This window comes from Bombus huntii, chromosome 9, assembly GCF_024542735.1.
Source record: "Bombus huntii isolate Logan2020A chromosome 9, iyBomHunt1.1, whole genome shotgun sequence".
Lineage (NCBI taxonomy): Eukaryota > Metazoa > Arthropoda > Insecta > Hymenoptera > Apidae > Bombus > Bombus huntii.
Window position 1 is genome coordinate 9,397,030 of NC_066246.1, and position 23,562 is coordinate 9,420,591.

The following is a 23,562-nucleotide window of genomic DNA, read 5'->3' on the forward strand; positions in this document are numbered from 1 at the left end:
ATTTATTCCGTTACTTATTATAAAATCACATTGTTTAAATGGATAATGATATTGACTAATCCTACTTGAATAGCAATAATAATATAAATGTACATATTTTCTACCATTAATATGTTAATAAAAACTATATAATTTGCAAGTTAGATTTATAGTTGAAGTATGGCAAAATGACAACTAAGGTATCTTTCTTCGTAGTTTTCATATAAAACTAAAGTATTTGTCGATAAATCATGTCCGTCTAAACTCCTATATAAATAATTTTGTATTGTGGTAAATGCAAATACAATTTGTAAATGTAAAAGAAAGTTCTTTTAGAAACTTATAATTTGTTAATGCATTAGTATTTATTATTTTTAGGTGCGAGAGGAACAAAGAGAGGGTGAAAGAGGGAGGGAGTGAGAGAGAAAGAGAATGTGTGTTTACGCGTATGTTTGTGAAAGAAAGAGAGGGAATGGAATTGTATAAAATCAAATTAAAGGAACTTCGCTTACGGTCATGTTGGTACACACTGTGCGTAGTTGCCATATTTAAACTGTTAATACAAGTTCATGAGTGATCAAGCAAGTACGTGGACATGTATGGAAGCATTCACATGTGTGAATAAGTATATGTATATATGCAAAAATGTATGTATATACAGTCACAGATTACACATATATGTACATCACAAATTTTCATACATTTAGTATTTACCTTGCTGATAAATTCTGCTAACTTCAGAACTATTGCATTGTTGCCGGGTGACAATGGTGTCATACGCGGTAAATCATCTGTTTGAAGCATGTCTCTATTTACTTTTTAATTTTAAAACGTATATTGTTTTAAAAGAAGTCACTTGAACACTGGGAAACACAGGGTGGAGACTCTTTACTGGTAATTACCCGCATGGAAGTAAAATACATTACGTCACTTAATTTCGAAAAGCACTCTGCCACTGTAATAAATCCTTCTTCGAAGATATGTTGCGAACTTTCGTATTTTAAACCACGTTTCAGTTAAAACTCAATGACAAGTATTTCTGTAACAAAATTTTCCTTCTCGCAATGATGCAGTTATTAGGATCAACGCTAAAGCAACCGTCTGTCGTCTCAGTATGAGATAATTGGAATTTTTCTTGGACTACGTCACTATGAGTTACAACCGCGCTATTTAAACATGGCGCGGACAGCAAACACATCGTTCCATTACGTCGATGTTTCCGTATCCGATGTGCTGATACGCCGGCGCACTTGATTGGCACCAAGATGTAGATTTGAAATATGTGTTCAGTAGTTATGCATACCAAATAATGGCTCCACGTGTTTAATCACTAGAAACTTATTTAATGTCAAATTATTTACTAGTTATTAAGTTTTCATTACTTACCTTGCAACATAGTAATATATTAACAAGCATTACACTTAATGTAATACAGTACCAGAAGAATAAAGATTGTGGCAGAATATAATGGAATTTTTATTATTTAATATCATTTGATGTTATGTATGTACATTATTATACACATATTATAAAATTTTTAAAAACAAGTAACATATCTTTAATTATTAAGCTGTTATACCTCTTCTTATAAATAATGTTGTTAGTTATAGACAAATACAGTTTCTTCATAAATAAAATTATAGTTTTTTTAAGAGACTTACAAAGAATGATACGGATTTCGTAATTTATTTTGTAATACATTTAATTAATTATATATATCTGAAAAATAATAAGGACAATTTTAGACAAAATATCATAAGAGTCATAATTTATATTTAGTCGCAACTGTTTTTGCAAGAAATGTATCCGTAATACTGAGCTATAAGAATATTTATTTTATATCCTAAATTTTTAGTTAATACCTTCATAGCTTCATATAGATGGATAATGTGTACTTAGGTAAAAATGTTTATGAAAGAATGAAATGACGTGTACGTTATTTTAAACATATAATATATTCATTTGTATGCTTGTACATATCTCGCATTCTTTTATACAACAAAATATCTATGACAACAGTACAGTAGAGAACGGTATACAATATATAGTTGTATCAATAATTCATTCATAAATATGAGATGCAAGACAGCCTCGTTCTCTTAAGACATAACGTTATCGGGTCGTGATTGCATAAAATACATATAAGTATGTACTCATCTTGATTATTCTGATGTCCAGTCTTTCGGTAGAACTTTTGCATCGGTTTACTCCGCGTCTAGTGGATTCGATTTTTTTTTTATTATTTATTAAATCGTTCTTAAACTCGAAAAACAAATATATATTGTTATTATTCGATATAATCCTTAACACCACGGTAAAGAATGGTTTTTTTTCTAATACTGTTAGACCTTTGTAATTAGTGATAAAAAGAAGAAAGTAATCGATAAAATAATAATAATCGTGCGTGACTTTCATGACAGTTACACTTACGATTAGACGTAAATCTATATTTTTTGTAAAGGAACATGACGATCTGTGCGATTTTCGCTCTTAAACGAAAGCGAGAGAACTGCGTATTACTTCTTAAACAAGTACTTTCGGCTATAATACGAATGTTGTAAAGTAGGCCAATCGGTTCGTGCTCCCTTCGTACTGAAAATGGCGAACCGGCGAACCGGCGAACCGAACGCTTTCGCAAATATCGTGGAGCGACTTCGTCCGTTTAAATCTTTAACAAGAGAGAATATCCGTTAGTGAAAAAATATGCTATTTACATGTAAGGTATCTAGTTGTGCGTCGATTCATTAATTCGCCGTTGGAGTGTATCAAAATCTACTTAAAGGGATGAACGATCCATGCAGTCGTTTATTTTCATAAATCTTTTTTTTCATAAATCGTTTTTCTAAATGTAAACATGCGTGTACAGTTCCGGCCAGAAAATCCTAATTCGATAAAAGTCGACGATATTTTATACCAAGAAACGTTACTCGTCGGGATTCCAAGTAATTGTACTCTGATTGAAAATATGTAAAAAATGGCATGAACCTCGAAAAAAATGCTATTCCTTTCTTTTCTCTTGTTCGCGGGGGGATTCGAATTGCAAGCATCGTCGGCAGTTTTTTTTTTATTGATAGATTAAGGATAGAGAGATCAATCGTGTCCTATGTGCTCTAACTAATTATAGTGAAATAACTAATTATATTGTGAATGTCTCTTTGTTAGATAACGAGTGCTTTGATTGTTTAACGAGAGTGATGAGAACACGTAAAATTGAATATTCGTGAGATCTGGTCGACCATTGGATACGGGCAGTGGAAGATAAGAGACGCATAGAAAATAGCTCTCGTGGAGTAAAATCCAAACGTATACAGAGTGTCTCGAGTTCTTTTCTGATTGGGCTAAAAATTTGTTTTGCGTTGAACTTAGTTCTTTCTGTACTATACATATTATACATATAACACCACCGCACCGAAATATCCTCGGTACTTTCTGATTTTTTTTTCATCGCGTTCTGTACAGTTATCTAGATTTTGGTGTTTTAACCTTCAAATGCTAAATCGATTTTTCATTTATTAGAAATAGTGGTAAACGAAATCGTTCTTTCTGTTTTAAATATTTCCCTGTTATATATTGTTTTATATTTTATGTTTATTGTCGATAGAGAATTAGAAGAACGTAGGAAGTGATGTAAGTACACGACGAATGTATACCTAACGTTTAACAGTGGTTAATTTCAATTCAATCTCATTAGCATTTCAAGATTACGAATCATACCAAAATCACACGAATATTTCTTTTTCTTCTTCTTCTTTTTTTTTTTTTTTGTAAAGGCCAGCAGTTAACTTTGGCATTAACATATTTTGTATGCATCTAGATACCTTTTCTTTTAAATATATCCGATCACACAGAGCACACAATTCTCTTACGCTAATATGTACATACCATACAAAGCATCACAAGATTACATACATAAATTTATATACTTTTTCATAATAAAATATCCGATTCTCTATTATGCTACTTCACATGGAGAATGATCAGCTCCACGCGAGACATATCCCGCGCATCCAGTGTTCTGCGGTAATAATAAATACACGACACACACGGTACATCAATTTTTCGCGATTATTTCCGAGGGACGATACAATCCTCGTAATATGTTCTTTCTCTCGAGGCCAAATCTTCTCTGTCGGATCGCCGTTCCCACGAAACTAGAATTCTGTTTTGACGAAAGATTTGGCCGAATTAATCTGTCGAACACTTCTCCAATATTGATATGCTACTTATATTAACTGACTGTTCATAACAATCGTTTCGGGCATTTTCCGTAATTACTTGATTAGTACTAACCCAATTTAACGTCGTTCCTTGATTTTCTTTTTTATGTATTTACAGCGAATCACACTATCCTTTATAAGAGCAGCTGAGTTTCATCGAAAAATGGATTTCTAATGATCGTCATCGATTATATTACATATTATAATGTAATTCGTTAATTTTTTCTTTTTTTACTGACTGTACAATTGACATTTACCGCTACAAAAATTTTGTATCAATAAAATAATCATGTAAATATCTTGTAACTTTATACTTGTATATATACAATAAACGTTAAACGGAATAAAAATCTTACGTACTCTAGCACAGGCCAAAATATTATTCTGTATTACTGATCGTATTTATAGCTACTCTTTCTTTTAATATAGAGCTTAGGGCTGACTCGTGAAATATGTTAAGTAGCGTTTCTCGTCAAATCTTCAGCATTCCGTTGAATTACTGTACTGGATGGATCAGGAATGGGGCTTGGGCATCACGTGGAGATAACTAACTGTCACTCCTTGTAATAAAGTATAGTATTATTTGGGAGACTAAAGTGTCAACGTTAATAGGCGTACGTCGTTAGCCCTTTTCTTCTTCCCGGAAAAATTCGATGGGTTAGCGACTACCCTAGGAACAACGTTGTTCTCTCCTCGCTATAATCTCTCTCTCTCTCTCTCTCTCTCGCTCTCTCTCTATTTATATATAATAAATCCAATCTGCACGCACTGCGTGTATAATAAATAAATACTTTCGAAAGTGCGTATAAATCGGTGTATAATGTGTTACATATAAACAATTCGGCTTTGTTTCGATTCATCGAAAGATTTCTTCCAACGGACAAAAATCAGATAGTACGAACTTTGGTATGAGTTTAATACTTCTTGGCACTCCTACACGATTGAACTGATATTAGTGCAACTTTACAAGTTACAAAGTACAAACCATTGTGTAATATCATTAATAAACTCTCTTGTATCATATTAAGAAATTTGATAATAAAAGAAATGAAATGTTAAGAGTGAATTTTACAAATCATTTCCTATTTGACGAATAAATTGTAAAATTGTGGAATAATTTAGAATGTAGAGTCTAGAATGTAAATTGTCAAATGACTAATATTATTAGTTGGTAAATTATTGTGCAAGAGGCCTCGCAACTCGACAAAGTATCGGTCGATCCTTCGTCCGTTGAAGGATCATTGATTTTTAACCGATGAGAAGAATCTTTTGATGGGTACGACGGAAATGGGTCATTTTTGATCTGCGAATTATTATGTATATACCTAACTAAGTGGTAAATAAACGGTTACCTTTTGGATAGTAACAAACGTCTTACTTTTTTCTTAGACTATATCGTGTCACACGAAGATATCATGTATCGATGAGCACCATGAAAAACGTAAGTATTGTTACGAAATGTATGGATGATAATTTCGCGTCATTCGTGTCCCATTCCCGATAAACAAAGGGTTAACTTGTGTGACTGTCCAAATAATTTATGAGCCATCGATCAACGACATCTGCATTCTGTTTTACCCAATGTATATTGAACTTGATTGTTTCTAGGCTTTGTTCTAATGCTCCCCGACCACTTCCGACATCCACTTCCTTAAAGAATTCCGAAACCTAAGACGAAACGTCAAAAATACTTATTACAGGCTTATATGGAAAGGATTATTAATTAAATATGGAATTTTTGAAAGTTTCAGCAATTGAATCGCCCTGAATATCGTACAAAAATATACGTGATCTTGCTTACTTTTATAGAATATACTTTAGGTACAGAATTACAGAAAGAAGAAGCCAGGATAATTTTATCCTTTATTAGAGCTATCGAGTATTTAACGATAAAATTTAAAATGATTCACTTGCAAGTAATACAGTGATAAAATTAAAAATAATTCTTTTACAAGTGTTATTTGGAACATTATTAATAAAGTGTTTCATTATAAAATTGTGTTTAAGAAATGAAACAGTATATTTTTTACTTACCTCGTGGTAGTCGTATTCCGTGAAAAAGTCAGAAATTACAACAGATATAAGACTACCCATGGTCAGCGATCCATTTCCGAATAAAACATGTATCTGAGGCCAGTAAGCTTTGAGATGACGCCATGCAAGGAATTGACCCTCGGGATTGGTAGCGACAGAGGCTATAACAGTTTCAACGTCTTGTGATCTCACCATATCTCGATCTAACGATCGTAAAAGGTAACGTTGTAGCAACCAAGAATCTGTCGTCGCTCCTAACGCTTGCAACATTATTCGTTTCTCGCTTGGTACCTGAGTTTCTTGATAATTTTTCCAACAATGATTCCACTCTTTCTCACCACCAAATTTGATTCCTGTACAAAGAAAAATGTACGATGTAACGAATGATTGAATAAAATTTGATTCTTGTACAAAGAAGAATAAACGCAATGCAATGAATAAATATAATGAATTTATCTTATATAATGAATTTATATATAATCTGAATATCAGTGAATCTGCAAATAAATAAACGAATCTACGAATGAACGTGGTGAACATATTGAATGTATGATAAAAATAATATTGTATCACCTGCAACGTATACGACGTCTCGTATATTTGGGGCAATTCGTTTGCCTTTTAACATCCAGTCTTCGAAAAGGTTTTTTGCTGGTTTTACAACATCGTCCAATTTTACTGATACAGCTGATTGAAGCACTGCAATTCTTAATAACCTGTGGAAAAGAAACGTAGCCAATTTAAATTTAAGATACTCGATGTACAAAAATTGTACGATTATTCTAATCTTCCTAATCTTAGAAACTTTGTCAGTTATAAAAATGACTTGTTGGTGTTCTAAAGTTAACAAAATTTTATATTTACTTTTTCAAATGCGATCCCTCGTCTGCCCAACCGACGTATTTGATAACTGGAGTTAACAAAAGCTTCAAGAATGTGATATATCTTTTATATCCGGGACTTTCGCTTAATCTATCTTTCCAAGAATGTAAATATCCCAGTGCAGTAGTCCATGGCACATAATCTCTCTCATTCAAAAGATAAAGAGATAATTCAAGAGGTACGGTAGCGTTCAACTCGCCTGTTTCGGAAAGCGTAAACGCATCGTCAATAAGATTAGCACGGTCCGCTGGACTAAACTTGGTGTGATTATTCAATAATGTAGTGATGATTGATGACCACATCTCTTCCGGGTAAGATACACGGTAAAATCCACTTTGATTCACATTGCATTTTATGTATTCCACGTCGGCAGGTATTTCGAACGTTACTGAAAATATGTAGTAATTTTGCATGAGGTCGAAGATATGGTTCAATTTATTATCAGATAACAAGTTCACTCGTATCAAGAAATACATTTTCCATGCATGAATTTGGATTATATTATATTACCTTTTAATTTAAAAATGCACGAATGAAGCTCACGTTATTCGAAAAATGAGATCTACGAAACGAATGAAATTGCCAGCTAATAATTCATAAAGCCCAATAATTGCAAAGCTATTCGAAAACCATATAAAATTATATGCAATTGATTTTTCTTAATTTTTTGTACTTTAGGATTCATCTATGATCCACCTTGATTTCCCAACTTAATTTTTCAATTAGATAAAAAACACACTCAACGAAGGTCATTTTATTTTTATCAAAAATCATAGTTGTCAATGTGTTCCTCTTCTTTTCTATCTAACATCGGTGGAAAAGGTAGGATCGAAAATCAATAAATCTCCTATGTAGGAATTGTAATAAATTGAAAAAAAGATCAATTGGAAATAATTTTATATCGCCTTTGAACGGACTCCTTTAACGATTTCTCGCTTAATGCTGTTAAACATCTCTAAAAAAAAAAATGTTCGTTATAATTGTCCTATGTGTTACCATCGGTTAAATTCATCCATATGTTGTGAAGCTTGCGCGGTTCTTTGTCTGTGTAGTAGCTCAACGGGACATACCACTTGTAGTCAAAGGGCGATTTTGATTCTTGCAGTTCTGTATCATTTTCTTTTGGCGAAATTAGAAATCTCTTCTGAGTTGCTGTGATGGTATTCCCATTACGTGTGATCGTAATCAGAGGAAAACCCATTTGTTGGGTCCATGTATCCATAATAGCCTGCCGACACATTGTATTTCATGGAACACCAGAAATTATAAGTTTTTAAAATTAATCTTTCAAACTTATACCTACTTTTACGTCAAAAGTATTATTTGTATGTTTTGTAAAGACCGCCCAGAGGTCGTTCGTGTCCGCATTTCCATACGCGTGCGAATTCAGATAGTCGTTCAATCCACTTTTCAGAACATCCTCGCACAGAAACCCCTCAAGCATATTGAGTATGGAGGCGCCCTTACTATAACTGATATCATCGAATATAGCTTCGATTTCATTTGGATCTTTAACCGGCACGCTTATGGGATGGCTGCTTGCCAAAGCATCGAGATCAAGTGCTGGTTGAGTTTTGTCTAAAATAAACTGATCCATCATGCTCCACTCAGGTGAGATATGATTCACTCCTTTGTATTCGAAGAAACTGGCCGCTCCTTCGTTTAACCATAAATCGTTCCACCATTTCATAGTGACGAGATTACCAAACCATTGATGAGCTAATTCATGAGCGACAACTATAGCGACCCACTCGTGAGCATTGGTTGATGTCTCTTGTGGATCATAAAGTATTGATGTTTCTCGGTACGTGATTAGGCCCCAGTTTTCCATTGCACCAGCGGCAAAGTCAGGAATAGCTATTAAGTCTATCAGAAATTAATAAAATTTATATGTTAAAAACTGATATAGGATATATAAGGTGTTTCAAGTATTTTCAGTCATATTTTGTCAGTATATCCTATGAATAGAAATAAGAAAAGAATGTTATAATATTAAAATAGAAATGTTATTAGATGAAAGCTGTACTTTAAAATATAACGGAGTTTCTTAGCTTAATTGCAAAACATTGTTTTCTTATTCATAGTCATACAATGTACTAGAAATGTCTGTTCAGAAAAACCTGGTACACCATGAATAAGAAACTTTGTTTCACCAATGAAATTATTATCGAGTGTATTTACAATTACTTTTATATTTTGATTTGATCACGTACCTTGTTTAGGCAATGGATAATGTACTCCGAAAAAAGATTCAAAGTAATCCATTGTACGAGCAGCTGTAGTTACCGCATATTTTGCCTGTGGAAGCATCGTCTCTGCTGCATAAACACTCACGGAAATATTCCTTTTAGTCAATTCGGAGACTCGTTTGAAGTCACAAACCACGAAAGCTACCAGGTACGTCGACATTTCTACAGATTCTTGAAAATCATCGCGAAGCTGAAAATTTTTGCAATAAATGTTGTTATTTACGTACATATAGTACAATTATAATAACATAAATTATAGACTGTACTATATAGTATTCGTTTTTCTTCCAATATTTTGTGTACTATACATTTTAACTAAGAAGCTTTGTAAAATTATAGTACGTTTAGCAACGTACAACAATGTTTTGTAAATCAGATATGTAAAACAAGAAATAACAATAATGATATATGGTTTCAAATATTTCATGAGGAAGAAACAAAGGAAAATGTTTGGCCAATAATGATATATCATGATATAACATTAATTTAATAAAATAATTTAACAAGAACATAACTTCACTAGTTTCGTACTCACCAGTCCGGTGCCCATGTAAAATCCAGCATCCTCGGTGTTTATCACAGGCATATTGCATAGCGCGATATGAAATCTGTCCCTAAATATCGAAACCTTAAATTTGGCCTTAAATTGTGGCTCGTCAAAGCATGGGAATGCCGAGCGTGCATACGTAGGTTCGAAATGAGTCGTGGCGAGGTACCTATAGTCGAAAAAATAATTCAGTTACGATCTCGTTCAAAATGAAGATACGCCTTGAGCAATTTCCCAAACAGAAAATTATTACAGTTTCAGAGTGACCTCTTTTCTCCTTCTGGGGTGACATAGCTGCTAAGATAAAATCCTTCGAGTTCACTCGTCAGTTTCGAGATAAACCTCAAGTGTACTGTGTAATTCCCTCTCTTCCGAAATTTACTCTCTTCCAGTTCTAAATACAACTGTTGATGTTTCGGATATTCCAGTAACTTTGCAATTTTTAATCTGTGGCCTTTACGGTCCTGAATCATCTAAAAACCAATTTTTAGCAATTAGAAAGTAGATAGAACATGATACTGATGTATGTACAGTGGCTCATAATAACGTATGTTAATGAAATTTACATAAATATACATAATATATTAATAAAATATGTCTGTAAGTGTACGAATACTTCGAGCCACTGTACACGCATATTATTTTAAATACTCACTTTCTCATTTATTGTCAAATTTTTACTATGGAAGACGATATAGTTGGTCTCTTTATCGACATAGAATTCGATTGTGACCTGTCCTGCAAATGGAAATTAAAAATTATTTTTTTCTTCGTTCTTAAATATTTTAGTGCAGAGCATTACGGAAACATTACTTTTTTACTTCAGAAATTAATTTCTTAATTTTAAAGATACTGTAAGATTTCTGTCTTAAATGTCTTTCTACATATTTATAATAAATAGCGTTTTGGAAAAGCTTGATAAATTAAAACAAATTCTTTCGCAATAAAAATGTAATAATCGATATTCTCGAACGTTAGCTAACAACTAATTAACGATATACTACTTACCTTTTACATCTAAGGTGGTAAGATTTGGATGGATAGTGATATTGTACCTAGTAGGATGCACAAACGTAGGTAGCCTCACGTTATTCCAAGGAAACACCTGTAACAGTTCCATTCAATTAAATTATTTTTAGACCGTTAGTTGAGCGAGCTACTGCAATTGCATACATTTTTTATCTTCGATGCTAAAGATATACTATTTATGTAACTGCTAGTAAAATATGAATGATCAACAATAAAATTGATCAAATAACCAGCAATTCTAGATTATGATACTTTAGACTCTAGGGTATGGAAATTTATAGTACTATAGACGTCTTGCAATTGATTTCCCGCCAAGACGTTTTATAGCTCGTTCACAGTAAGCTTCAAGCAAAGGCTCAGGCACAAGCATTGAAATGTGACATACAAAAGAACACACTTTGCATACACATATACGTACATGACATACCTATATATTTTGCATTTCTATACGTCCTAATTTTTTCTTTTTACGTACCGCGGCATAGAAAGGTTTCAGGTCAGATAGATTTTTCTCTTTATGTTCCAAGAGTAATATCTTAAACAACTGTGTTTTGTATTAAAAACTGCATCATTTTTGTAATGAAAACTAGTAATTGTTATTTTCTTATTTTATAATATACAGAATATAATATATGATTCTTCAAATTTTTGTGGAAGATTAAAATGAATACTACGACTTGTATCTATACAAAAACATGAAATTAAAATTCTTTAATGTACTTATTACGATATAATCCTTTAATATATTACGATATAATCCTTTATTCTAATATTTTATACATAATTAAATATCTTAATAATTTAATATATAATTAAATATATTTTTATAAAAATTTAATGTAATATATTTGAAATCATATGGCATGTATGAATAACATTGACGAATCTACATTATTCATTGTACCATTTGAGAACTTGAATACATACGGTCGTTATTACTTGTACATTATGTCTAGAATATGTGTTACGAAGTATATGTTTTGTTCCACTTCGATCGTATAACCAGCAGAGCAAACACAAATAACCATACCTCTCCATTAGTTGCAAGAGGCTCGCTACTTTTTTCATCGTCTTCGATTTCCAGATTGGGTGGCTTCTCTCCAGCACAAGGGCAGTCTATTAAAAAACGAAAAGGAGAAACCAATAACAAGCATCGAGTAATACAGAAACAAAATTGAAATGTTATTTACATTAAGGGAACGTTACATTACCATTTTGTGGTCCCGCGAAGGCAATGATGAGTGATATGGAGAAAAGGATCGCAAAAACAACGGTAGCTACGCAGAGAGCCCTTTTTTGAGAACACACAATTCCATTGTGCTCATAAATACTACGTTTGTGCAATCCTGTGTTACTGTCTCCTGGAACAAAGAGTCTCCTGAAGAATAATCAAGTGTCCATACGCTCCCTATTCTAAAGCACGAGAAACGCGTTGAATTTGTTTTGGCAACATTACGTATGTTGTCTATAACATCGAATGAAATATATATATCAAGAGGTACGAATATTATTGAACATTGAAAAAGTAGGTGAAACGTATAAGTTCCCAAACGTGAAATGTCCACTAACGTGAGAAACAAGTTTCCTGTCCTCGGTTACACACTTGACCTAGATTTTTGACTGCCGAGCGACAGTCCACAGTGACGTTAATGCAGTTACTCCAACAAAATACGTGAAATGCTGTGTATATATCTTATCATCGAATGACAGCTCTATAACATCCAATCAATTTAAATTCAATTTGGATGGATTGGTAAGAATGGCGCCATTACAAAATAATACGCTGAATACGCATAATTTTAAGAGACGTATGCTTAAAGCTTCCTTCAACGCAAGCGAAGTATAAAGTAAACAAAAGTTAATATCAACGTATATAGAATTCTGAGACAATTTTGCTCGAAAAGTTCACGTCATTTGAATAAAGTGGCTTGTTCTATACGATACATGTTGCAACATATTGTATGGTTCTGTGTCAGACAGATGTGTTTACGCACTTTGCAAGTGGTTCTATTTGTTGTCACAGGCAGGATGATAATTAGTTAATCGGTCGACAAGAAGATACATATACATAAACGCGTGAGGCTAGCCGGGTTGCGTGTTTTAATTTGAAAGATCAGAAGCTTGTCTCTTATTGATCGCACGCACGTGCTTCTCGTATAGTCTATTCGTAGCCCGGAGGGTCGTAAGTGGGCCATCTGGTCGAACGATTTCAAAGGAAAAGGAGAGAACCGCGTGTGAAGAAAAGAGAGGGAAAAAGAAGCAAAGGAAAAGAAGGACGAGGAAATGAAGGGAAACCGTGAAAAGGAAGGGAGGTCAAGGGGCAAACAGAGCTGTCAGAAGTGGTAGGAGCTGCCCCTGGTATGAGATTGCAACGGGAACGAAACTAGAGCCTGAGCTTCACTCGAGAAAATCCACAAAAATTCTCGAATGCCTGTTCTGACGTGTCTCACCTGTCAGAAAGGCAACGTCATCCACATCTTGTTCGCTCATCGTGAACCGATTTGGCGGCGGTCTCCGACGAACGATTTCTTTTACCTGACCGTCGTTCGTAGCATATAAGATTTTGATCAAGGGCTCTCTCTGTTCAGCCAGAATTCGGGCGGTCGTACTCGTAGCTTGCCTGCTTCGCCTAGTAGTTACTTTCGTTGATACACCGTCGGTTCGAGTGTCAAGGTCAAGGAATCACCGAGGAAGACTGGCAGATTTACCTACTGGTTCACTGGGGGCTTGCGGTTACTTTAGGCTCAACCTTCTTTCCTTGTTCTCGTTCCGTTTTTCTTTTCCTTTTTCTTTCTTAATCGTTTGTCGTGCGTCTAGTTCAAAGCTTAATCGGCAGAGTTAATTGCTCGAGTAGATCGACTCGAAATTCCTGAAGTAGCAAGCACGGGCACGAGCACGAGCACGAGTTGAAGAAGCACGGGCACGGGCACGGATACGAAGACGAGGAACTTCACAAACGCAATCATGAACACGACCGTGAGCAGAGGCACGTACACGAGCACGTACACGAGCACGATTACGAGCACGAGCACGAGTACAAACAGAAGCCCGAGTAGAAGCGCGACCAACGAGGTCCCGAGGACCCGCAACAACGTGACGCTTACGAAGTCACCGAACAGCTCGACAACGTCGGCGAGTCTATAACGCGCAACGTGCCTTGACATTTCATTGGTATTAAAACGTGAATATAGCGACTGCGGAGTTAGACAGAAATGGCGACTTTCCAAACCCCTTGGTGGCGGATCGCTTTACGGGGGTGAATTTGCAGCTCTCGCCACGCCGCACCTCGCTTTGCCTAGAGTTGCAGCGGGGGTGGTTGGTTGCTTTTACTGTGGCGCCATCCGTGACCCACCCTTCACAGTGATTCCTACCCTACTTGCCATTTTACTTCCACGCTTGGGTTGGTAAGAAGATTCTCTACCATTTTTGGTATTTCCCTCTGCTTTCCTTTAAGGTTTCAATACTCCGCGACTCGTATTTTAGCACTAAACATTTTCGCGAAATTATGTTATTTCATTCATTTCGTTGTTAAAATATCCCTGTTAAAATCATCATTTTGTTGTACGTATGTTACGTTAATGTTAGAAATATTAACTATGCAATTATAGACAAAAAGAAAAAATTTAATTCTTTGCGAAGTATTGTATTTCTTTTCTATAATCGTACACTTAACATTTGTACTCTTAACGATGAACGAATAACATTCTACTATTGCGCATATATTCTATTGACGCATTATTTAGCGACGAAACGACTTAAATGATATAATTTTATGAATATTCTTTGTTTGAAAATTAATTTATACGATATTAACGAAAATATTCATAGGTAATAAATTCTTGTGTAGAAAATGGATTTTCATTTTAGTTCGCTACTAACACGATTACTTTACAAAGCTATTGAACGGTATATGAAGTATTGGCATTTTAAACATTCGATACGAGAACTCTCGTTTTTGCATACGATAGAAAGACCGACAGTGCACACAACCGCCATGCATATTCAATATGTGTTTTGCATTGTCATCGTTCTAGACCTAATAAAATAAGTTTTATCTTAATCGCTATATTATAGTTTGCATCGAGCGTGCTATGTCGTTTAATAATATTAAGATTTAGAACGTAATAAGACACTACAATTTATTTTACTTTAAGTATTTTAGAATTCTAAAATTAATCATTTCTATAAATCTAAGATAATGAAATTAATTAATATGGAAAAAATTTCGTATAAGTATATGTATAATGCGATTAAAGTTTTACTTGAAGAAACGTATATTTCATATATACACCATTCGTATATTTGCACGTAGTAAGTATTTTTTGTCTTCTATCCATTCTAATTATCTGTATTATTCCGAGCACGTTTATATTCCCGATAGCATTGACATGAATTCCACAGAGACACTAAACATGATGTCTGTGTTACTTTATTTATGATTTTAGAAATATCTTCGGCAAAAGTCAAATTAGAAAGAATCCTTCATAAATTTGTTGTTAAATAATTATATGTGTATAATATTATAATTATATACAGAATTTCTGTTTAATCAATAATTAAGTAATTCTTTAGGCAAAACCAAATAAGAAGCGAAGACTGAAATATTTTTACGTTACAATGATTAATTAGTCGAGTCCCCTAATAATGCTAATGAAATCTCAAAATGTTTCGCACAGCATATACAATATATTCATAAAACGTGTCTACAGATATCTAGATTCCATACGATCGTTATAACAGAGTTCGTCTAGTAAGCTATTCGAGTTGGAACGATGGAAGCTGACATTATCAAGAAATGAACGCGAAATCAGCATAAGAATATACGAGAAAAAAATTGGAACACGTCAATGCAATGCAAGCACGGAATAAAATCCTGTCCTTGCATTAGCGATTATGGAGCTATCGAGGACCTCTTAGAAGTTTTCAGTTCATAGTATAAATGAGGGTACTCGAACCGTTCGGATTGTCGAAGTTCAATATCCTTGACGGACAAAGTCTCCGCTGAATGCTGGCAATGGCATTCAAACTAGAGAAAGGGGCAACATTTCCGTTTCTTGTCTGGCTTTTGACCTGCGAATGAAGTTTTAGGGATACGGGGAACGGTTCTTGTGTGAAACAGATCACTACAACATTTGTTGCCAATTCTGAGAAATCGGTGTGTATATAAAAATAAATTATTTGGAATCTATAGCTGAATATAAAAAACAAAGCTAACTGACCGATTCATCAACGCCAAGCCCACACCGTTGTGCGTGGAAACGTGAAATTTGGATAGTATACTTCTTTTTAGACGTTGCGATAAGGTCGAATTTTTGGAGATACAAACCCTGAAGGGGTAGAAAGGAGGTCAAATTTTTTTTTAAAGGACACTCATATTTCACGAATTGCTAATATTGCAGACGCGAAATTCAACATTTCGAGCTCCTCATTAAAAATAAATAAACGTATTTGAGCATATTTCAAAATTCAACCACGTTAGGGGTGAAAAGGGGAGTAAGTTGTTTTCTTAAAGGGTAACCGTAACCCTATATTCGCTAAAGCTGGAAATTTGAGGCTCGGCAAATGAACTGCTCGTTAAAAATGAACACGCTCGTGTCTCGTGGTCTTTCGAAATTCAACTCCTAAAGGGATGAAAAAGGGGCAAATCGATTTTTCAAAGGATGGGCGAATCTCTAAATCCACTAAAGTTGTGTTAAATGTGAAATTCAGAGAATAGATTCCTCAAGAAAGTCCACGTGTGGTAATTTGTTAAAATTCAATGTTAAAAGGTATCAAAATAATATTCGCTTAAAATCTTGTCGTTTAAAAAGGAATTTGTCATAAATCTAGTAGTTCATCGTTAAATTGTAGATTTTTACGTATTTGTGATAAAAAGGATATAAAAATGTACGGATTATATAAACGTATAAACATGTATAAGATATCTGTATGAAATATTTTTTCAAAATTCATAATAATATATATTTACAGGTAGCAAAAACTGTTATCATAATCGAATTTGTTCAACTTCAACGTTTTTAAACATTGCGTGCGTTTGAAAGATTTTGCCTCCTGATTTAAAATTAATCTTTGAATCAATAATTTGATTATTACGTAATAATAGTAACCGTGGTTAATTATACGTTAAACTGTATTATTCTTTATCGTGGTTTTTAGATATACATAAAAAACCACAGTTATATATATGTAGACATGGGTTAGATTAGGTTTGCGTTCAATATGTAACGAATTATAAGGTCAATTAAGCAAGGTGTGTTATGGGACGATAAAAGGAGTATTTTATATAATATACACATGCTCAATCTTATGTTCTTTTTTTAAAATAAAGGTTTAAAAGTACGGGCCTTTAACACCTGCCAACAAATAATTTTCTATATTTTAGATAATAATGTTTCTACCGAATTGTTTCTACAGAATTTCTATAAAAATTTAGATTGTGCAATGCATGATATGAGAACTATCAATGTTATTTCGATTTCGTATTTAATTTTGGTCAGTATCTGATAACATCAGCTACAATATCTTTGTGAATGCGTCAAATAATCATATTACATTTTACAGTAATGTTAATACTTTAAACCTAAATTATCTAATTATTTAGAATGTCATATAGGAAGGAATGTAATATTTATATTGCAATGTAATTGAATTAATATGTATCTTAAATAATCTTTAATAAATAATATATAAACAATAATAAAGACCTCTTTAACGTATTCTTAAATCTTTATGTTAATACTTCAATTAATTTGAAAGACACAATTCAAAGGAAATGATCAATCTTTTCTCATTTCTGATTACTTTCTAAAAATGTTTCCGGTAACAAGTCATTGCTCGTCGCAAAGACGTGCCGCTGATAAAGTGTTAATTGCAGAACACTATTGCATTTTTATCTTCATTGAATAAAAAAAAGATTATTTTGATATAACTACATACATCGCCTATATAAAAAAAATATCTGGCCACGAACTAATACCAAATTCACGGTCTCTACGGTGCTCCTGAATCTTTTACAACATTGCGCTACTTGTAGGCTCACTCGTAGCTTTAACTCGTGAGGAAATGTATATTTCTAAGTTTCAAATGTACGAGACTCATCAATATTAGAATGATTTGTATCAAAAGCTGGGTAACTTTTTAAGGCGGAAACAAACCTACATAAATACGTTAAAATAAAACAGGTCACAAGTTCAAAAGTTCAGACATCTATAAACGCTGTGATTCTATCGATATTGATCAGATTTGGAAACGGTGTTCACTAGAATAGTACATAAACTCGACCAACTTAAATATATTTTCATGGTTACTAGTTACTACTTGATTGTAAAAATTATTCTTGGATCATAATGGGATTGTTTTCATATAAAGAATCATCACTTTACACGATAATAAAGTTTTATATATACGATAAAGATCTTTAGATTCTTATCAGGTACACAAACTTTATGAAACATAAACGTTTAATAAAATAGCAATTCTGAATCTTTCCTGATTAAACCCGTTTTTCATTTTGTGTTAAAACAAGTTGATAAACACTTTGATCATAATCTATTATAGGTGTTGCATTTTTAACGATGGCAATTATTATTGTTACAAGTCAGAATTTTGTCGATTCATGAAAAGATGGTATCTAAAGAATATAAGGTCATGAATAATAGTGATATGTGCTTTGAAACCAGTAATTACGCTTAATACATATGCTTTTCAAGCTTTGTGCAAAATAAAACACACACACCGTGACCGTATTTCAAACGTAAAAAAATGTACGTTTTGTGTTAATTTAAATTTTTTAAAATCCATTCCAAGCTAACTTCTATACATCATGATAAGAAAGTATAGAGAAAATCAATCTCTAGTTCTAATTGTTAAACACATTTGGATGGAAATATAAGGTTTCAAATTATGAAAAGAAATTGCATATTCAGCGCAGATTCGTTGCGTATAAAACTTGTTTTTTTCCGCAACAGAACCGCCAAGGGAACAATTTTATTTACTACGGTTGTAGAATACCGCTGAGACCATTTTTGTTTCCCCAGTGTTAATGAAATTTCAGGTTAAGAGTCCGTACGAGGTTGGCAGTAAGTTAACTCATTAAAGGAAGTAGTAAACGTGCTTTCTCGGTGCAAGTGGATTTTTACTCACCTGAATTTATCGGCACCTCGGTGGTGGTGTTAGCGGTTCCGTTTTGCCCGGGACTTCGCGAACTCGAGGTTCTACCTAAAGGCTCCATCCGGATCGCCTCGCTGCTTTCTCGCGTCGAAGTTCCCCCTGGCATTTTGCTTTTCTCCCTCTGCCTGCCTTTTTATCCAGTAAGCTCGCACTGTGTGCAGTTTCAAGCGGAAGATGCACGCTTCCTTGGCTCCCTATTTCTCGTGACTCGATGCGAATTACATTCTTCAACGTTGATGCTTTTAGAGAACGATGCACTTTTGTATTTCTCTTTTGCATCCGTGTCAACGGATCGAGGAATTTTCATGCGAACTATGTAACTCTCATTCGTTCGACGCTTTACTCTAAACATTCGTCACTTCTTTTTCACGATGCATTTGCTCGATCTATATTTAACACGAGCCGATAGTTTTCGTAACGTATTTTTATTATTTTATCTATTCGTCGTGTGCAGACGGATGTCACTCAAGGCGAAGAATTTCCTATACATTGGTCCCCGACACAAAGCGTTGGAAAATGTCATCGAGAAAAAGATTTGTAGCTGTTACAAAACGATAGTTTCGCGTATAAATTTCGTACAAATATTCGTGGTTTATAAAAGGAGTAGTCTATCGTTTTAGTTAAATTTGAACCCTTAGTCGGGCAGTGCACGTGGATCTAGTCAATGATTGTTTTTACACTAATTACTTTCGTAACTATTGGATGATATTGTATTATAGTTCTACGTGTCTTTCTATTTTAATGATAAAGTTCACTAGTTTTTGTAAAACTGTATGCGTGATATAAAGCTACACTATATGTGTGCGAAGGCTGGTCATATTTTAAACAAATACAACAAGCAGTCATTAAAATTGCAAATTAAAAGAGATTATTATATTAAATATAAGTATTAACTTTGTAAACAGTTAACTGGCTGGTTTTCGTTTGATTGCTTGCTAACGATGGATTAATAATTTCCTTGTAAAGTTGTGCAATATTTCCTTAGTGTATCGCTAGACATGGTATCTGAAACAAAGTACGAAACATATATACAATATTTGTATACTTTGTATTTTAAATTATTTTTATAAATTATTCTCATCCTTCTCTCGAAGATATTCTCTAAATATATACAACATGTTGTTCGTAAACCTATGCATTGTTAACTACTAATATACGCATAGTATGAATATAATTAATAAGTAATATTAAGTGTAACAATATCATAATCAATTTTGGCAGATATTTCTTATTCAAAGTGTTTAAACTGTCGAAAACATTGTTTTTTAAAAAATAATCATCGTTTTATATAATGAAGAACATACTTTATTATCTCTACATAATCCAAGATTCGACCTAAGACATTATTATTAATTTATACACGCGTCTTAAGAGTTTAAGAATCGATTAAATTTTTATAATGCACCATATATTATTTGTTCGTTTTATATAGATAATAGGCCAGCGTTGTTTGGTTATTATTGACTTAATCAGGCTTATAATTATAATACATGGCCGATATAATAGGTCAGTGCGATCGTACGTTTCACACTCAACGCATATTTTATAAAGTTATTTTTATAGCCACAACAAAGCTGCCAATTATATGCATCAGTGTCTTTGCTGTTTTTCACCTCCTCTTGTTTAGGTGTTCGTTGAGGTGTATTTAAAAAAAATATATATATATATATATATATACGGCGGGAAATTGTTCATACAACAGACACTGGATTGTCCTGTAGAACTTTCATTTTAAACGAAGGTTTTATCCGAGACGTTGTAATTAGAGTTGTCGAGGATAAGAGGACCGCTAGAATCACGAACGACACTTTCTTTCCATTTCGGTAGCAGGTAATTATGCATTTACCGAGTTGGGTGCTAATTCATCTCCATTATCGTTGTCTCTCGTTTACACGTACGAATTGTTTCTCTTTCAATTCAGACACGCTACGTGCCTCTCAATTTCATTAATTATATAATTACACATGTCCTACTCTAGTCAAGGTAAGTGAGTATTGTTGAAAATATCATCGATATTAGGATGTAATTGAAAGTTAAATGATTCAGTGATAAATGTTACATATAGAAATCCATGATTTAATCGGTATAATACAAGTTTGTACTTGGTAAATTTGAAGATGATCTTTTTTATGCACTAATGAAATTGCAAGAAAATCAAGCATAATAGTATGAAATTTATTTAATACAGATTATTTAGTATTTCCTAATTATTCTGTTAAGAGATACATATATATATTTATAATCTTTTAATAAAAAGGAATCAATTTAATCATGGCTACAGGATTCACATCCATGAAAAATTAAATTCATTATATTAGAAATTCCTTATTGATTTCCTGTAATCTCGATGAACAGATTACGAAGTCTATAAACGCTGATCTCTCATGAGTATTAATTTCCTGGTAAACTCTTTCCCTTAAAGTTCCTCACGAATTCCAGCCACGTCTCTTCCTTCTTTTATCTTACATCTATATATACATTTACTAATTTTTTAGTGTAACAATTTATATCTTATCAGATACACAGCTGGTGCAAAAATTAAAATGTTTTCAAAGCGTAAATAAAGTCGATCATATTTGATGGATTACTCGCAATTTAGAAACTCTTTTACTTATTTGTCCCAATTAGAAAGGAAATAACAACTGAAGGTTCAAAAATTCAAGTATGCTTTTAAAGTTATCTTAACATTGCTATTTTATAGACATCATCATTTTTCTTCGAGTTAAAGCAATTGGTCGACATATGTACTTACATTAGTTATCGAATACTTAAAGAACTCTAATGGGGAAACACAAGGGAATTTTTACGTACAGTGGAAATTCGTCTTTTGTTTTGTTAGCTTATACAGAATCGAAACAATTATGCGTTATCGTTCGTAGTTATAGAACTTTCATACATATAAGTCTGACTATTTCTGCAGTCAGCTTCGTTTGCAAATAACTTAATAACACTTTATATGCACAACCTTACGTAATAAGTGATATGCATGTGCAAGCTACTGAAGGTTACGCGAAAATTGTCTGTAATTTCAGAATATTTTCTACATTGAAACAGAGTTTATTTCTACGACAGTAGATGGATTATTTTCTTAAAACCAAACGTGTTATGCAAGATGCATGAATTATAAATATCTATATCAGATTTAGATACTCTTAGCTATTATGTCTCCTTAAGTTTATTTAGTAGAAATAAAATTAGCAAATTTCTTGGTGAATTGTCACAATTAAGTGAAAAAGCAAAGTATAATTATTTGTTTTCAGTAATAACTCAGTCATAACTGAGTCATAAATTATGATAATACTAAGAAATCTTGTTTTATACGTAGATTTTTATAGATTGAAATTTATAGACAACATTTTTATCAAGTAACACAATGATCACAACAGTAATGCAAGTATCTAAAAATTGATTACGAGTTGATTAACGAATGTGAATTTCTAATGTGAACACATTTAATACGATTAGTATCATACGAACAACAGAAGCTTTGTAGAACGTCCGAGGAGTCACTCAGGTTTTTCTAGTTTTTTCTATAATTCTGAGAAACTAGCGTACGAAACGAACTAGTCGGCGTGTTCTCTTATTCAGCGAGTGAATTTTCAACAGAGAGAGAAACAGTATGCAACTTTTTGTTTCATCCTACTTCCGTCTGCTACACAGGTAACAGCATTCGTGTGCGCGTCTAATACACGGACGCGGTACCTCGTGATAGAACGTTGACCCTGCCCATTTTCGCGGTCGAGAAATCCCTCCAAACAAACGAAGCTAATATAACATACAAAGACCTCTCTGTGACTCCCCACTATCCTTAACGTCTCTCAATTATTCGGTGCTCAGTCTAACCAAAAACCAAACCGAATAACGATAACACAAAACGCTGGAAATATTCAATCTCAAAGAATTACACGACGAAGGTACACCGAGGTTCAAAGGACCTTAAGATCTAAATAAAGTATGAAATGTGCAGGACTAACCTTCTGCAGGCGAGAGAAAACGCGAACACCGAGGAGAAGGATTTCCCTCGTCGAGGAAGAAATCCAGCTGGTCGATTCCATGGGGAACCGATCAATATTCTCGAGATTCGTCGATTTCGTTTTCTCGATACCAGTGGCGTATGTGAACACGATGAACCGGCACCTCACCGTGAGACTATCGAAACATTGTACCGGAAGGGTATATTTACGTACGCGGCGGGTCGAGCGGTTCGAGCGAGAAGAAAAAGGCGCGGCGTGTCTGTGCTCGATTCGGCACCAGTTCGCAACTGTACGAGCCACGATTGCATCGCCGAATGATTTAAGCTTCGCACAGGCTGTATGGTAGAGACGGGGCTTCTTTCGTTACGAGAACAGCCACCATCGTCACATGTATGCAGTCGAACGGTGAGAATGGCACTGAAGGGAGTTTGAGAGTCGAGCGTGGCTAAATTTCCGGACGCAGGGAGGCGCGGCGGTCAGGA

At 33.8% G+C, this 23,562-nt stretch overlaps 2 protein-coding genes and 1 long non-coding RNA gene across 6 annotated transcripts in view; 1 reads left to right on the top strand and 2 right to left on the bottom strand.

Annotated features, from left to right (window-relative positions):
• Positions 1-1,059, bottom strand: part of LOC126869477 (segmentation protein cap'n'collar) — a 112,025-nt gene extending 110,966 nt beyond the window's left edge. Inside the window, exon 1 of the mRNA XM_050626073.1 lies at positions 694-1,059. Within this exon, the coding sequence (XP_050482030.1) occupies positions 694-783 (90 nt within the window). The 5' untranslated portion in view covers positions 784-1,059. The remainder of the gene's footprint in view (positions 1-693) is intronic.
• On the top strand, positions 745-2,859 carry LOC126869482 (uncharacterized). Its single transcript, XR_007690935.1, has 2 exons — positions 745-873; positions 1,053-2,859. It is a non-coding gene; the product is annotated as an uncharacterized LOC126869482 (long non-coding RNA).
• LOC126869476 (endoplasmic reticulum aminopeptidase 2-like) lies at positions 1,916-23,477 on the bottom strand. Of its 4 annotated transcripts, none has more exons than XM_050626069.1 (15): positions 23,081-23,477; positions 19,080-20,111; positions 12,149-12,295; positions 11,968-12,053; positions 10,917-11,013; positions 10,564-10,646; positions 10,176-10,381; positions 9,897-10,077; positions 9,326-9,551; positions 8,416-8,978; positions 8,109-8,340; positions 7,095-7,500; positions 6,804-6,946; positions 6,231-6,583; positions 1,916-5,864 (listed from the first exon to the last, which is right to left on the bottom strand). In XM_050626069.1, the coding sequence occupies exons 2-15, from the start codon at positions 19,210-19,212 to the stop codon at positions 5,709-5,711; spliced, it is 3,012 nt and encodes a 1,003-aa protein (XP_050482026.1). In that variant the 5' UTR covers positions 19,213-20,111; positions 23,081-23,477; the 3' UTR covers positions 1,916-5,708. The 4 variants fall into 4 exon arrangements, with proteins under 4 accessions (XP_050482026.1, XP_050482025.1, XP_050482027.1 ...); XM_050626068.1 differs by having other exon boundaries at positions 12,149-12,298; XM_050626070.1 differs by lacking the exons at positions 19,080-20,111; positions 23,081-23,477 and adding an exon at positions 13,388-17,616 and having other exon boundaries at positions 12,149-12,298.
• Between the last annotated feature and the right edge of the window lie 85 nt (positions 23,478-23,562).

Coding starts and splice junctions, on each gene's coding strand:
- LOC126869476 (XM_050626068.1), bottom strand. CDS start 19,212: ATGCCAGGGGGAACTTCGACGCGAGAAAGCAGCGAGGCGATCCGGATG. Junction 12,299..19,079: donor CGAGGTGCCGATAAATTCAG/GTGAGTAAAAAT, acceptor TCTTTGTTCCAG/GAGACAGTAACACAGGATTG. Junction 5,865..6,230: donor CGGAATACGACTACCACGAG/GTAAGTAAAAAA, acceptor GTTTCGTCTTAG/GTTTCGGAATTCTTTAAGGA.